The 12,141-nt window shown below is 35.9% G+C and overlaps 1 protein-coding gene across 9 annotated transcripts in view; it reads left to right on the forward strand.

Moving 5' to 3' along the window:
• The window catches only part of PTPRM (protein tyrosine phosphatase receptor type M), a 482,101-nt gene that overhangs the window by 299,180 nt on the left and 170,780 nt on the right, over window positions 1-12,141 (forward strand). For 5 of the 9 annotated variants that reach the window (XM_055799826.1, XM_055799827.1, XM_055799831.1 and 2 more), the window contains exons 12-14: window positions 233-506; window positions 1,628-1,664; window positions 6,876-6,950. In XM_055799826.1, the coding sequence (XP_055655801.1) occupies window positions 233-506; window positions 1,628-1,664; window positions 6,876-6,950 (386 nt within the window). The remainder of the gene's footprint in view (window positions 1-232; window positions 507-1,627; window positions 1,665-6,875; window positions 6,951-12,141) is intronic. The other 4 variants (XM_055799830.1, XM_055799832.1, XM_055799833.1 and 1 more) reach the window with 1 other exon arrangement.

The raw sequence follows: 12,141 nt of genomic DNA on the forward strand, positions 1-12,141 counted from the left end.
ACTTTGTTTTTCCAAAACAAAATGAATTTGTTTGAAAGCATGAATCTATTCCACAAATCCATACACCTGAATATCAAAATGACATTTTCTTCCTGTATCCTTTCCTATTAACAGTTCTTTTTTTTTTTTCCCATAAATATTGCTATGCTATTATGGTTTCAGAATGAGTTGATTGTCCAAGTCTTAAAACAACCTGTGTGTTTCTTTTGTTCTTTCCTTTCTACACTCTTAGTGTCTATCAAATAGTTGTTGAAGAAGAACGTCCACGGAGGACCAAAAAGACAACTGAAATCCTGAAGTGCTACCCAGTGCCCATTCATTTCCAGAATGCCTCGCTTCTGAATTCCCAGTACTACTTTGCTGCAGAGTTTCCAGCCAATGGTTTACAAGCTGCTCAGCCTTTTACTATTGGTGATAACAAAACCTACAGTGGTTTCTGGAACACTCCTCTTCTTCCTCATAAGAGCTACAGCATCTATTTTCAAGCTGCCAGCAGAGCCAATGGGGTAAGTCTTATGCAGTTGTGGTTTTATACAGTATTTGGGTGTAAATAGATGACTGGAACTATGAACTAGCAAGATGCCCAGTTTAGTTGCTAATGAGAAAATGAAGGAACCGTGAAATTTAACACACTGAATTTAAAAATAACATTTTTTCCTAATACAGTATTGCTTAATGATTAAATGTTACAGGAAAGAGGGAAAAACATTTTGTCAATAGTGAGTAGACAAAGTAGTGTAATACCATTCTATCTTCCTATCTAAAAGCTGTCCAGTATGTTTGACTAGCTTCTTTTTTTTTTTTTTTTTTTAATTTGCTTTGAAGAGGAATGTGTTGTGATTTCTTTTGCTAAGTTTAAGCCAAACTTGACTGTGGATTTTAGCACATTTGTCTTGGCCTGTCCAGTCCCATTACCTTAGTTTGTAACATCTTGAACTCCCATATTCTCATTTGGTTGCCCTGACTGAATTAGAAACCACTTTTTCTCCCCATTTCTGCAAACAGTAAAAGAAAAATAAGTAGATGGAACTGAAATAAAAAGTGTGTAAAAAGGTCTTTGCAGATCATGTTTCATCGGACTAATTCTTCCTGGAATTGTTTTTCATTTCCTGGACAGATCTACCTAGAGCCCTTCAATTCTTGATCAGCTTTGGCTGTCTGTGCTGACAGCCTGGAAATGTTTTCTGCCAGAAACCATAATGGTTCCTCTTTCACAGTGCACTGACAGTGCAGAAATGTGAAACACCATTGATTGTTTTTTCTTTCTAAAATTGTCTAGCATGATGCCTCAAACTATATTATCTGCAAGAAAAAGAAAACTCTTCCAAGGTCATTGTGTTGCCAAAGTAAAAGCTAAACACTTGCCTGTGCTCTTGTGAATATCTTTCACATATTTTCTACTGTTAAAGAAACCTTAAGTGAAATATTTATATACCATACCCAGGCAGTGTTTGTCCATATTATGAAAGCCCATCCAAGTTGCTTAATAAGCAGTTAAATATGTAATGAGGCACATTAAATTAACACTTCTCTGACATTTTATCAGTACTTTTAAGAATACAATCATGGATTACTTACTTTCCTTAGAAACACAAGATGTGACCTTTTTCCTCTTTATTTGACACAGGAAACCAAAATTGACTGCGTCAGGGTAGCCACAAAAGGTATGTTCATATTGTGTCATGTGTTCTGTATTTCAGCTTGCTGACCTTCCCTTCGTATGGTCATTGCAAACATCCAGAAGTGTTTATATTGCTAAAAGGCATCACTAAACCTATTACAGAATTTTAAATGATTCATTTCCATCTCTAGCTGAGATTTAGGAAGTAAGTTTGTTTGTTTGTTTGTTTGTTTTTAATAAGAAACGTATTACTCATTTTTAGGTGTCTACTTGAACACAGGGTTTTTAAAATATATTCTGTGGGTTTTTATATGATCTCACAATAAATATTTTGGACTTTGCTGTATAAAGTGGAGTTGTAAAATTGCCAATTGCAGGGTGCATGCTAGGTGTTTCTACATCTGTAGTGAAACATTACCCCTTACTTGTAAGCAATTATCTTTTCTTAGTTGCTTTATAAAAGAAAAGTGGAGAAAGCATGTTCTGCATTTTCGTGGTACAGATCAGCTATATTTATTGGACTGTCAGCACATGATACTACCGTTTGTGAGACAAGTTTGTATAAGTGAGACAGGGCTAGCTGTAGGTTTGATCCTCAAACAAGGAAAGATAAACATGCTGATAATATATTTAACTTTGGAGGGTAGAGTCTGTCTGTGATTATCTTTGTAGTCTCATCTGTTTAGTACCTGCTGGTTGCAACTTCAAAGCCTGAAAGAGTAGTGATGGGATACTATGATTATCTGGAGATTGTAATAGAAGAGAAAGAATGAAAATACTGCTGTGAGTAGGAGCAAGTAATACCACCCTGCAGTTTGGGCAGCTGGTAAAAGTATGAAACAAAAACTGCTCCATCTCTCTACCACTGTTCCTTGTGGGAGAGCTTGCATGTCTCATAGTGACTGTCCCTAACACCCTAACATAACTGATTCCACCATGATTTCCTTTACATGTAGAGTTCACATTTCCTCCACCACCACTAAATCTAAATAAGATAGATGAGAATCTCGTTACTTAAAAGTCAAAGAAATTTTAGCATACAGTTGCCTCTTTTGAAAGGCCGGATCCTCCCTAATCTGACAAACATTTTTTATGGCTTTTTGAACTGATTCCTGGTTGTTGGGTTTTTTTCCAAACCAAAGGAAGTCGTTTTAATTCTAATTTACTAACCGACTACAAAACTTTAGAAAACTTTGAAATATCTAAACAAAAGCTTTATAACATATAGATGAGAGTTTAATTCCACATTCAAGTGGAATCCTGTGGTGTTGTTTTCTGGTAGCTTCAGTGATACCAGGAGTGGACTGCATTACCTCAGAAATCATAATAGGTGATTAGAGGAATGGATTTTAAATTATTTGAAGATTTGTATTCCTAATCACTAATGGATGTTCAACTATTTCAATTACTCGACTGACTGAAAAATCTTACTTTCTCATTTGAGAACTGAGGGTAACTTTATGGATTGGAATAGCTCCCATAGCAACAAGCAACTTTGACTGAACCCATTTGGCAATGGAGGTGTGAGAAGTGCAGCTTTTATTTTAAACAAATTTCCATGCATTTCTGTTGTGAAAGCATGTTTCATAATTCTTTGTAATACCTTTGCGAAGCCTGTAAAATAATGTGAGGGGTTGCTGTGAGGACTTTGAAACCAGAGGTGTCATCAATGGCATTTATAGTTCCTGGTGCAAAACTTCCTTGTGGGGTCTTCTGTAAAGCACTGATTTCCATGCTTATAAACTGAATGTCTGTATTATATTTTTAAACTATATTAATTTTAAAAAACAAAATGGGAGACCGTGACATATTTTAGTATGATATTAATCATACCTGTCTGTACAGATTTTTTCCCTTTAGATCTAAGAGATACTTGAGAAAAAAGCAGACTTGTGTGCCCTCTTTGGACTTCCCACATATGGACTAGAAAAAATAGCAAAAATGCTTAATGTCTGTAGGTTAGAAGTTACCACCCCTGTAGTGGGGCAAGATAAACTGTCCTCTCCCATTCACCTCCCCTTCTGTCCACACACCCGCAAACACCTTAGCTCAACATTTACATTGCCTGTACCCCAGGAAACAAAGTCTGCTGCGACCGCTCTGCCTGACCTTTTACAGACACACACCATTTTCCACTGAGTTTTGTGACTACACTATAGCTGCTAGACAGTAAGCTACTTGAACTCTGTCATGTGCTTGTTGTGTCCATTTATTACAGTGCTTCTTACAAATAAAGTTGCAAGAAGTCCCCAGTACAACATCGAGTTTTCCTATACTAATAACATCTCTGAAATGTTTGTATTCTGGGCATCTGTTATCTTTAGGAGTTCATATTTGGTGGTTTTTAAAGTTAAAAGAAAGTGCTTTAGGCCATTCACATATAAAACTGGTACAATCTTCTTTTAAATTAAGGTCTGATCCTGAAAATACCTACAGTCTTGGGTAGCCATTGGAGTTAGTAGACATACTCTAGAATTTAATAAGTGCGTGTGAAACCATATACTTTCAGGCCCTAATCAAGTCAGTTATGTACCTAATTTTGAGCACAAAGGCTAATCTCACTGATTACAGTGCAACAATTCTGTCTTAAAGTAGACATGTAAGTATTTTACTGAATAAAGGCCAGTGCCATAAAGTATACCCTGTAGAACAAACATAACGATGCAGCCAGCTGTCTGCTTGTTTCTTGAAAGTTTCTGCAGTTCCATTCAGATTGAATCTGAAGATTGCACTAAGCACATCGACAGCTTTTCCTGGGATCCAGGTCACCCAAGGCAGCCTCCAAGCTGCTCCACTGAGCCAGCCAAGCTTGGCCAAGCCACCTTGTTGTCTGTATTAAGGGTGTGTGGTTTTGCCTGTTTGAAGTCTGCCCTTAGGACCAGTATGGGAGTTCAGAACCTGACATGAGTATAGCTATATAATATAATTTTCTAGTTGTATTTCCTTTAATCATTCCAACTCCAGATAATCTAAAAGTTGTTGATGCCCTTGCAACCTTCTTAGGATCACTGAGTTTTGCAGTGTTCATTCCATGGCCCGCTGTATGCTTTTGTATTTTTTGTTAAAATAAAAATAATGAATAAGTGTAACCTAAAGAGATAAAGCCTTTTTGACCCAGATCCAGCAGAACCCTTACAGTAGGTACTTCACTTTTCATTGCAGTTGATGTCAACAGGAATAATGCATGTGCTTACTGTATGTTTACTGTCAAGCAAGTGCTCAACTGGCACACACTAATCTGTGTTGCTGGATCAGAGCCAAAGTGCACTAGATAGATAGGCTTTTATACTGACAGGCTTCTTGTTAGAAAAGTACAGCATAACTGCAGAAAAGTACAACCTAACTCTACTGGTCAAATACATGTGTAGGGTCAGTAGCTGGATAATACTTTCTCATTCCATCAAGTATATTTTAAAAAAACTCAATTTGTAACATTTTAAAAAATGATCTTGTTTTATGACCATTACATTTTTACAAATGAACCCTCTGTTAAATGTGTTCTTTTAGAGATCATATAAAAATCCTGATAGCAATGATTGTAAGTTTAGTTTAGGATCAGAATGTTGAGTTTTGTAGAGCTGAAAGTTCTTCTGCTTCTGCTGAAGTCGAAGGGATCCTTTGCCACTGATTTTGCTAGGAGAAGCATCAGACAGCATATTCTTCTGATGTGGAGTCTTATGATCTTAGTTTTGTGTAGAGAAAGGCTTCTGGTGCCTCTGTGACTACAAATGTGGAGACTGCAGGGTTTCCACTCCCATTATTTTTGACAAGATAATTAAACAAACAAACAAACAAAAATCAGGAAGAGATTTTTGTACCACTGGTAATAAAGGTTGTCGTGTTTTGCTTGAAATATGGCTTTCATATACCTACTCTTTCTTCAAGCTAAATGACTGTAAAATCTCAACAGACGAAGTTGAAAACATTCCAAAACTCCTCCAAGTTTATTGCTATCAACTTTATGGTGTTTTGTGATTTATATTAACACTATATTTCCTGATATGACTTACAACACTGTCTGGATAGAAACATCTTGGTTATCTCCTAGGAATCCAGTTCTCAAGAGGGAGACATCATTGTTCTAATTTTGCAATATTGGAAGGCTTTCATTAATTATGAGAGAGAAAAGGATATTATAATATTTTAAATCCAATAGCAACAGTACTCTAGCAGCTACTATCAACACTGCATTTCATGTTGCAGAGGGATATTTCAAAATATTATGCAGCAGCAGTTTTGAGTTTAATTGTCTGCAGATGGTAGATGATCTATTTTCCTCACTCCTTGCCACATTTCTAATAGCACCCAGGCTGTTCTATGTAAATGAGTGATCTTTCATATAATTTTGTCCTTAATTTTCCAATATTTTTTCTTTTTATCATTCTCCAGCTGCATCATGTTGGATCTGACCTTTTAATTTTTTTTATATTTCTTAATATATATGTATCATAGTGTGCTTAACCATTTAGAGGCAATCGTAGAACTGCTGGCAAACAAAGAAATATGAGGGTTTATTAATGTGAGCCATGGTAATAGTGGTCTATACCAGTCAGTACTTGTTACAGCTCTGACAGCAAAGTCTGAATACTTGAGGCACACAAACAAATCAGATGTTTCAGGTTTTTCTTGTCTTTGTGGCAAAACATGAACTTGAAATTCAGACCTCAAACAGGTATATATGCATACCTAACAAAAAGTGTGCCAGCTCTCAGTGGTCATTCTCTATATGCTGAAAGTTAACTATATGTGTAGTGTGTGCATTTTCAGAACAAAGACCCAAGTGGGTACAAGAAAAATAATAGCTCAAAACCATTTTACATAAACATTATTTTAAAAAAGAATTATAGGGAAAATGTACTACTATGAAATAGGAAAACAAAAAGTTAAACTAGTTCAAGTCACCTGGAGAGATTAATACTAGACTAATCTGAATAAGCAGTTAACTTTCACTTAGAAAGCCCAGTTCTGTGACCAGCAGAGCCAAAGAGTCTCCAGTGTGCTTAAATGCATTCTATGTAAATAATGTGCCTTGAGTCTTTTTCCTGAATAGAAGTCACATACAAAAGCTTATTAATTTGTAGAATAACAAAACTAACAACTGAAGGTGAAAAGGAACTTGTGGGAGTTTTTGGGGTTTTATCTGTAAGAAGTTCAGACAATAAACTATTGACCAAGATTCTTCTTGCTGGCCTAGCTTCAGTCTGGCTTTTTTTTCCCTCATGCATGCTGACCTGGAAATCTTCCTTTGCCTTAGCTGCGATAATCGTGACTCAGCTTACAACACCATACATTCGCATCGCCCCTGCTGCAGGCGACGACCAACTAACAGGTCAGATGTTCAAGTATAGACAAGTCATCATGCCCATTTTGTCTCATTTTCTTTGGCTCCTTTTCCATGATGGTGTCTTCGTTCTCTGCTCATAAATAGTTTTCTCTGTAAAAATTTCTTTTTACTTATAATTTTTTCTTCAGCTCCATTAAATTAAATGGTGTACTTGGCACCAAAACTTACACACACATCCCTGTACATACAACTCCGCTGCATGTGCCCATTGTGTGTGTGATCTGTGGGATGTTCCTTCAAGCCTGATGTTGTAAAGAGGTCTAGTCTTGCTCCATCCATAAAATAAATGACAGTTTGAATATAGATATATATATGTGTATCTGTTTATTTTTTTGTGTTATTAGATGAAGATACTATAATTTCTAAGTAAATCAGGCTCAAGAGTTGCATGTGTAAGTTAGCAGAAAAATCTTGAATTAATGGATTTTTTATTGTTTTTTACTGCAGAATTTTGGGAAGATCATATTTTCTGGCAACATTTCAATAAGCAAATATTTAAATAAAGAAATAAAATAAATTCCTTTTTAATTATGTCATACATGAATTCTAGGATTAAAACAAAATAACCTAGCATGTAACATATGAGAATGAACAAGCCTGTAAGGTTTTTAAATCTAATTGTCAGTAAACTCAGTATGCAAGTGAGACAGTTATTAGGCTGTGTGTGGCTTGAAGGCCAGGTCAGAATGTACCAGAAAATCTTTATGAACTTGGGGAAATTATTAATTTTGTCAGAAAATAAGGACATGCATAAAGCTTTTAAGGGATTTGGAAACCTTTTTATTTTCAAACAGAAGCAAAGAGCATTAAACATTCTAGAATGTAAGGTGAGTTTGATGGGATTACATATTCAGGGGAAGTTAGACTTAGTACATCAGCATTTAGCATATGATAAAACCATTACCTTTCCTAAGAATACTGGCATAGTTACTTGGGAAGCATGTAAATATTGCTACCCAGGTATCTAAGGGACGAGGAGGAGTTCAGATGCTTAGCATCTGGATGCTACTATAGTCAATAAGAGAAAGTTAAATGATTCAACTTAAGATAAGAGGATTAGTGACATGTCTGCTATAGCTTTTATTTCTGGGGTATGTGTTATAATAACTGAGTGATCCATAATCCCAAAGTTGCCATGTTAATCAAGACAAAATTGTTGCATGTATGTTTGTATTACATATGAACTAACCAGAATAACACATTTAGATGATGCCAGGAAGTACTAGCTTGTTATTGTTAGTACTGCTTGTCAGAAGCTCTGTCCATACATTTTTATAGCACAATTATTTTTCACTTGAGAATACAAATAAAGCTTTGAAGAGACAAGGAACATCTCTTCCATATCTTTGAACTTTAGCAAGTTTTGATTTCTTCATCACAGGATTCAAATAAACTTACATATTTTTCCATATGGAGAATTAAATGTTTTTCTTCTTTTATTTTGTTTTTTATTTATTTTATTGCAAAACTGGGTAGCTACAGAAAACAGTGGATATAGCCTGTTACACGAGAAGGAGATGGCTATAGAAGTTACAATGAGAGAACAGAAATACAGCTAGCATAGGACAGCCAGCAAAGTATTCATTTGGTTACTTTGTCACTAGTGGCTCATGCCATTGGCACCCTCTCTGGTTGTCTGTCAGATCTATGACTTTTATTTCCTGGGGTGTTTTTTAACACCTGTTCTACACAAAACTCATTTTTATAGCGAAAAGTAAAGTATCAGATGATACCTGCAAACAGCATTTATGGCTGTCTGTGAAATGTATTAAAAAGCCTCTGACATCCCCTCATCATTTTCACAACCCCTTGTTACGCTGGAAAGACTGTGTGATCAAAAGGAAAGAAGTATCTTCCTCGGTTGCCACAACTGCAATAGACTATGAAAAATCCCTCACCCATCCCACATGGTTGGTCCTATGATAGCAACAGGAATTCATGTTTTTCTTCAGAGACATACTGTGTAGGGGTCGGTTAGGCAGGCTTTTTGACTTCAGGGCAGTACAGCGATGATGTTATCTGCAGTATCTGTGAGGAACCCAAAGATTTTTGTAAAGGAGATTTGCTGAAGCTGGACCAGACATGAGGAAGCAGGCAATGATGCACATTCTTCCCACACTTTTCTCCTACAAATTCCCAGACTGTGGAAAGGATCTACATGTAAAAGGACTTCTTTATGTGGAAACCATAAGGAAGTTGCTAACTGTAGTTACCACAAGCCCTACAACTATAATTGTTAAATAATATTACTTAGCATTTTTCTACTCAGTGCCTTTTCCTCCCTTCTTTCAGCACCAAAGTAATTACATACGAGGTCAAGAAATTAGTTTTGTCATTTAGCATTTCAGGATTTGGCATTAGCATTATATACATAACCAGCAGTGGGGAGGTCAGGGTTGGGATTTTCTTTTTTTCAGATGGGAAGTTGATAGTTCTTGCATAACAAAAATTTAAAAATTTGGCTGCATTCCTGTATATTGTTACCAATTTTGAAAGTTCCTCTTCAGAAAGATCATGATAATACAGGTCAGCTTTGAAGCCAACTCTACTTGCACTCATTTCCTCTACCCTCACCATCAATTCATCCTGGCCCTTACTGGTGCAGTTTATAAACAATGCATTATTAGTTCCTTTTTGTCCTTCCTTTTCATATAGAAATTACTTCCATTTACAGGATTACCTGCTGTTTGCCCTAAATATCTTGACAGCTATTCCTTGCTTCAGTACTCCTCTGCACCTTATAGCAAAGGGGGCTTCTCCTTGTAGTTGCACTCAAATACCTACAATGTAGCTCTCCTGAAGTTATGGTATAGTTTAACATGCTGTAAAGGAAATTGTGCGATTTTGATTCTGAGAAGTCAGAATAGGCCAATTAGTGTTCTTAGTATTAGTGAATACATTATTATCACTGATTCAATAACTTAGTATATAAGGAATTCAAATTTGGGGGATAGCATTTAGCTTTCAGTGTTAACCTTACAAAAAGTAACTAAAGCAAAATCCACTCATTTGACACTATCCTCCAACAGATAAGGAGAATATCTAACATCTGTCAGCCAGAAGAAAAAGCTATGTATATATGAAGTACGATAGTCCTCATGATACCATTTCCATGTTTTCATAAATAAATACGGTTTAACAGTACAGTTGAAATCATGTAGAAAGTAAACAAAAAACTTATCACATACACAAGTGACTGTATGATGTTGAATGACAAATCCATGTTTGAGAAAGCCTGAAAGCGTTTGCAGTTCCCTTCACTATTTTGTAAGAGACTTTTCATGTAATAGGTTTAAATTGGCCATATTTGGTATTCACTTGACCCTCATCTATTTTGTTCTTTCTGCATTCTGATAAAATAGCATGCTTGGAATCATGATTAGGGTGTTCATTCTTTCAGATATTTTCTTAATTGTTGAAATAAGTCTGAGCTACTTACATTTAAATTAAAGTATTTCCACTTCTGATTTAGTGGAGCAGCCGCTACTTTACTGGATATTATTAAGACTGATTTCCACAGAACACCCTTTTTACTACCCATTGTTAATTACACATGCAGCTGGAAGAGAGAGTTCTGTATTGTATACTCTTCATTGATTAAATTCTTGGTATAAATCAGATACAACAAGATATGTCAAGTTTTTAGAATAACTGATCCTTAAGAATTGGGATATTATTTTTTTTAAATAGTGGCAATCTTAAAGCTTAAATGATTTTTACCCTGCATACCTTAAGGTCTAGATGAGCAGCATATTTTATAACCATGTTAAAAACAGTCATAAAATAATCCCAATTGGTTTCTTCTCCCTTATGAGGTTAACAGCATAATAAAATATACAGATTTCTTCAGATGTGTATTCAGTACATAGCAAGATTTATTGCTGTGGTATGGGTCAGATTTTGTTCTGAGCCATTCCACCGTAAAAGTGGAAAAAATCAGCTGAAATCATTGAATTATTAAATCACAACCTCATTGAATTTTTTTTATGTCAAGGGATTTTCTCCAGATTTATACTATATTACTGAAAACACAGTCTGTTTATTAGCACAAAACGCAACGGCATGAATTTGAGGAGTGTTTTCCTGTTTATCTGGTTTGTTGTCCTTTACAATGCATTTGAGGTACAGCAACATGGGCTGGACAGTCATTCACATTCATTTTTCTCAATGCTGAACCGTGTAATGTTGATTTAGATGTGTTCTGACATGTTGAAAGAAGTGCTATTTTAGGTAATGGAGAACCCATGGTTTCCTAGTTGAGACTACAGTGCTGTCTGTAATAACAAAGCTATGTGTGCATATGTCTGTCTGCAGGTTGAATAGACCATTTTAGGAGTTTATTCTTCTCTTTATACTTCTAAACAGCGTTTACATCAGTGAGAGCTGTGGATAGTTATCCAGGGGAGAGCAAGCGTCTTTGTGGTGTAACGTCAAAACTGTATTACAATGCTGTTGCAAGGCCAAGTGACAAGGAAAGCAGAGTTAGAATGGATCTCCAAAGTGAAATTCTAAGCCTGTTTTTACATAATGGCCTCGGCGACTGTTTTACGGATTGTTCAAGGATTCTGGTCCTCTTGCTCAGCTAGGCACAATGCAAAGCAAGAGGAAATCTTCCTACTTTCTGCAGCAGTGGCTGAATGCATTTCAATGGGCTGAAGTGTCACTTGTGATTTATTACCCATTTTTGTTCTTTTATGTGTTATATTTGTCATTTTTGCCGTGACAGTTTCATCTATAAAACAGTATAGTTACAAGAAAATGTTAAGAGGATACAGGAGTGCCATGGGAGATACTGTTTCCTTTACTTCTTTTTTTCCCCTTTTTCACAGTCAAATGTCAGGTTTTCTGTTTTTAAGGCAGTGGAGCCAAAGCACCTGGGATTTTAAGCATAAGCACATTTTCTACAGACCATCTGAAGAAGAGCTGAAGTTAAACAATTAGTCAAAGAAGGCCTAAAAATAATGCCGATCACAATTCACAAATGCTGAAATAACCCATAATATAAATGCAAGGCCTTTTCAGCTGTAGACAATAGAGAACCTGAGCTGATTAGAAGTCAGTTACCAATGTGATTCTGTTAGCAATATTAAGTACTCCAGTTCATGTTTTACAATAATAAAAATTCCTACAAAGTTTTCTGAAAATGAATTAGCAGTCTTAGTTTGGAGCGTGTTCA

The sequence above is a fragment of the Falco peregrinus genome, chromosome 3 (assembly GCF_023634155.1).
Source record: "Falco peregrinus isolate bFalPer1 chromosome 3, bFalPer1.pri, whole genome shotgun sequence".
In the NCBI taxonomy this organism is placed as follows: domain Eukaryota; kingdom Metazoa; phylum Chordata; class Aves; order Falconiformes; family Falconidae; genus Falco; species Falco peregrinus.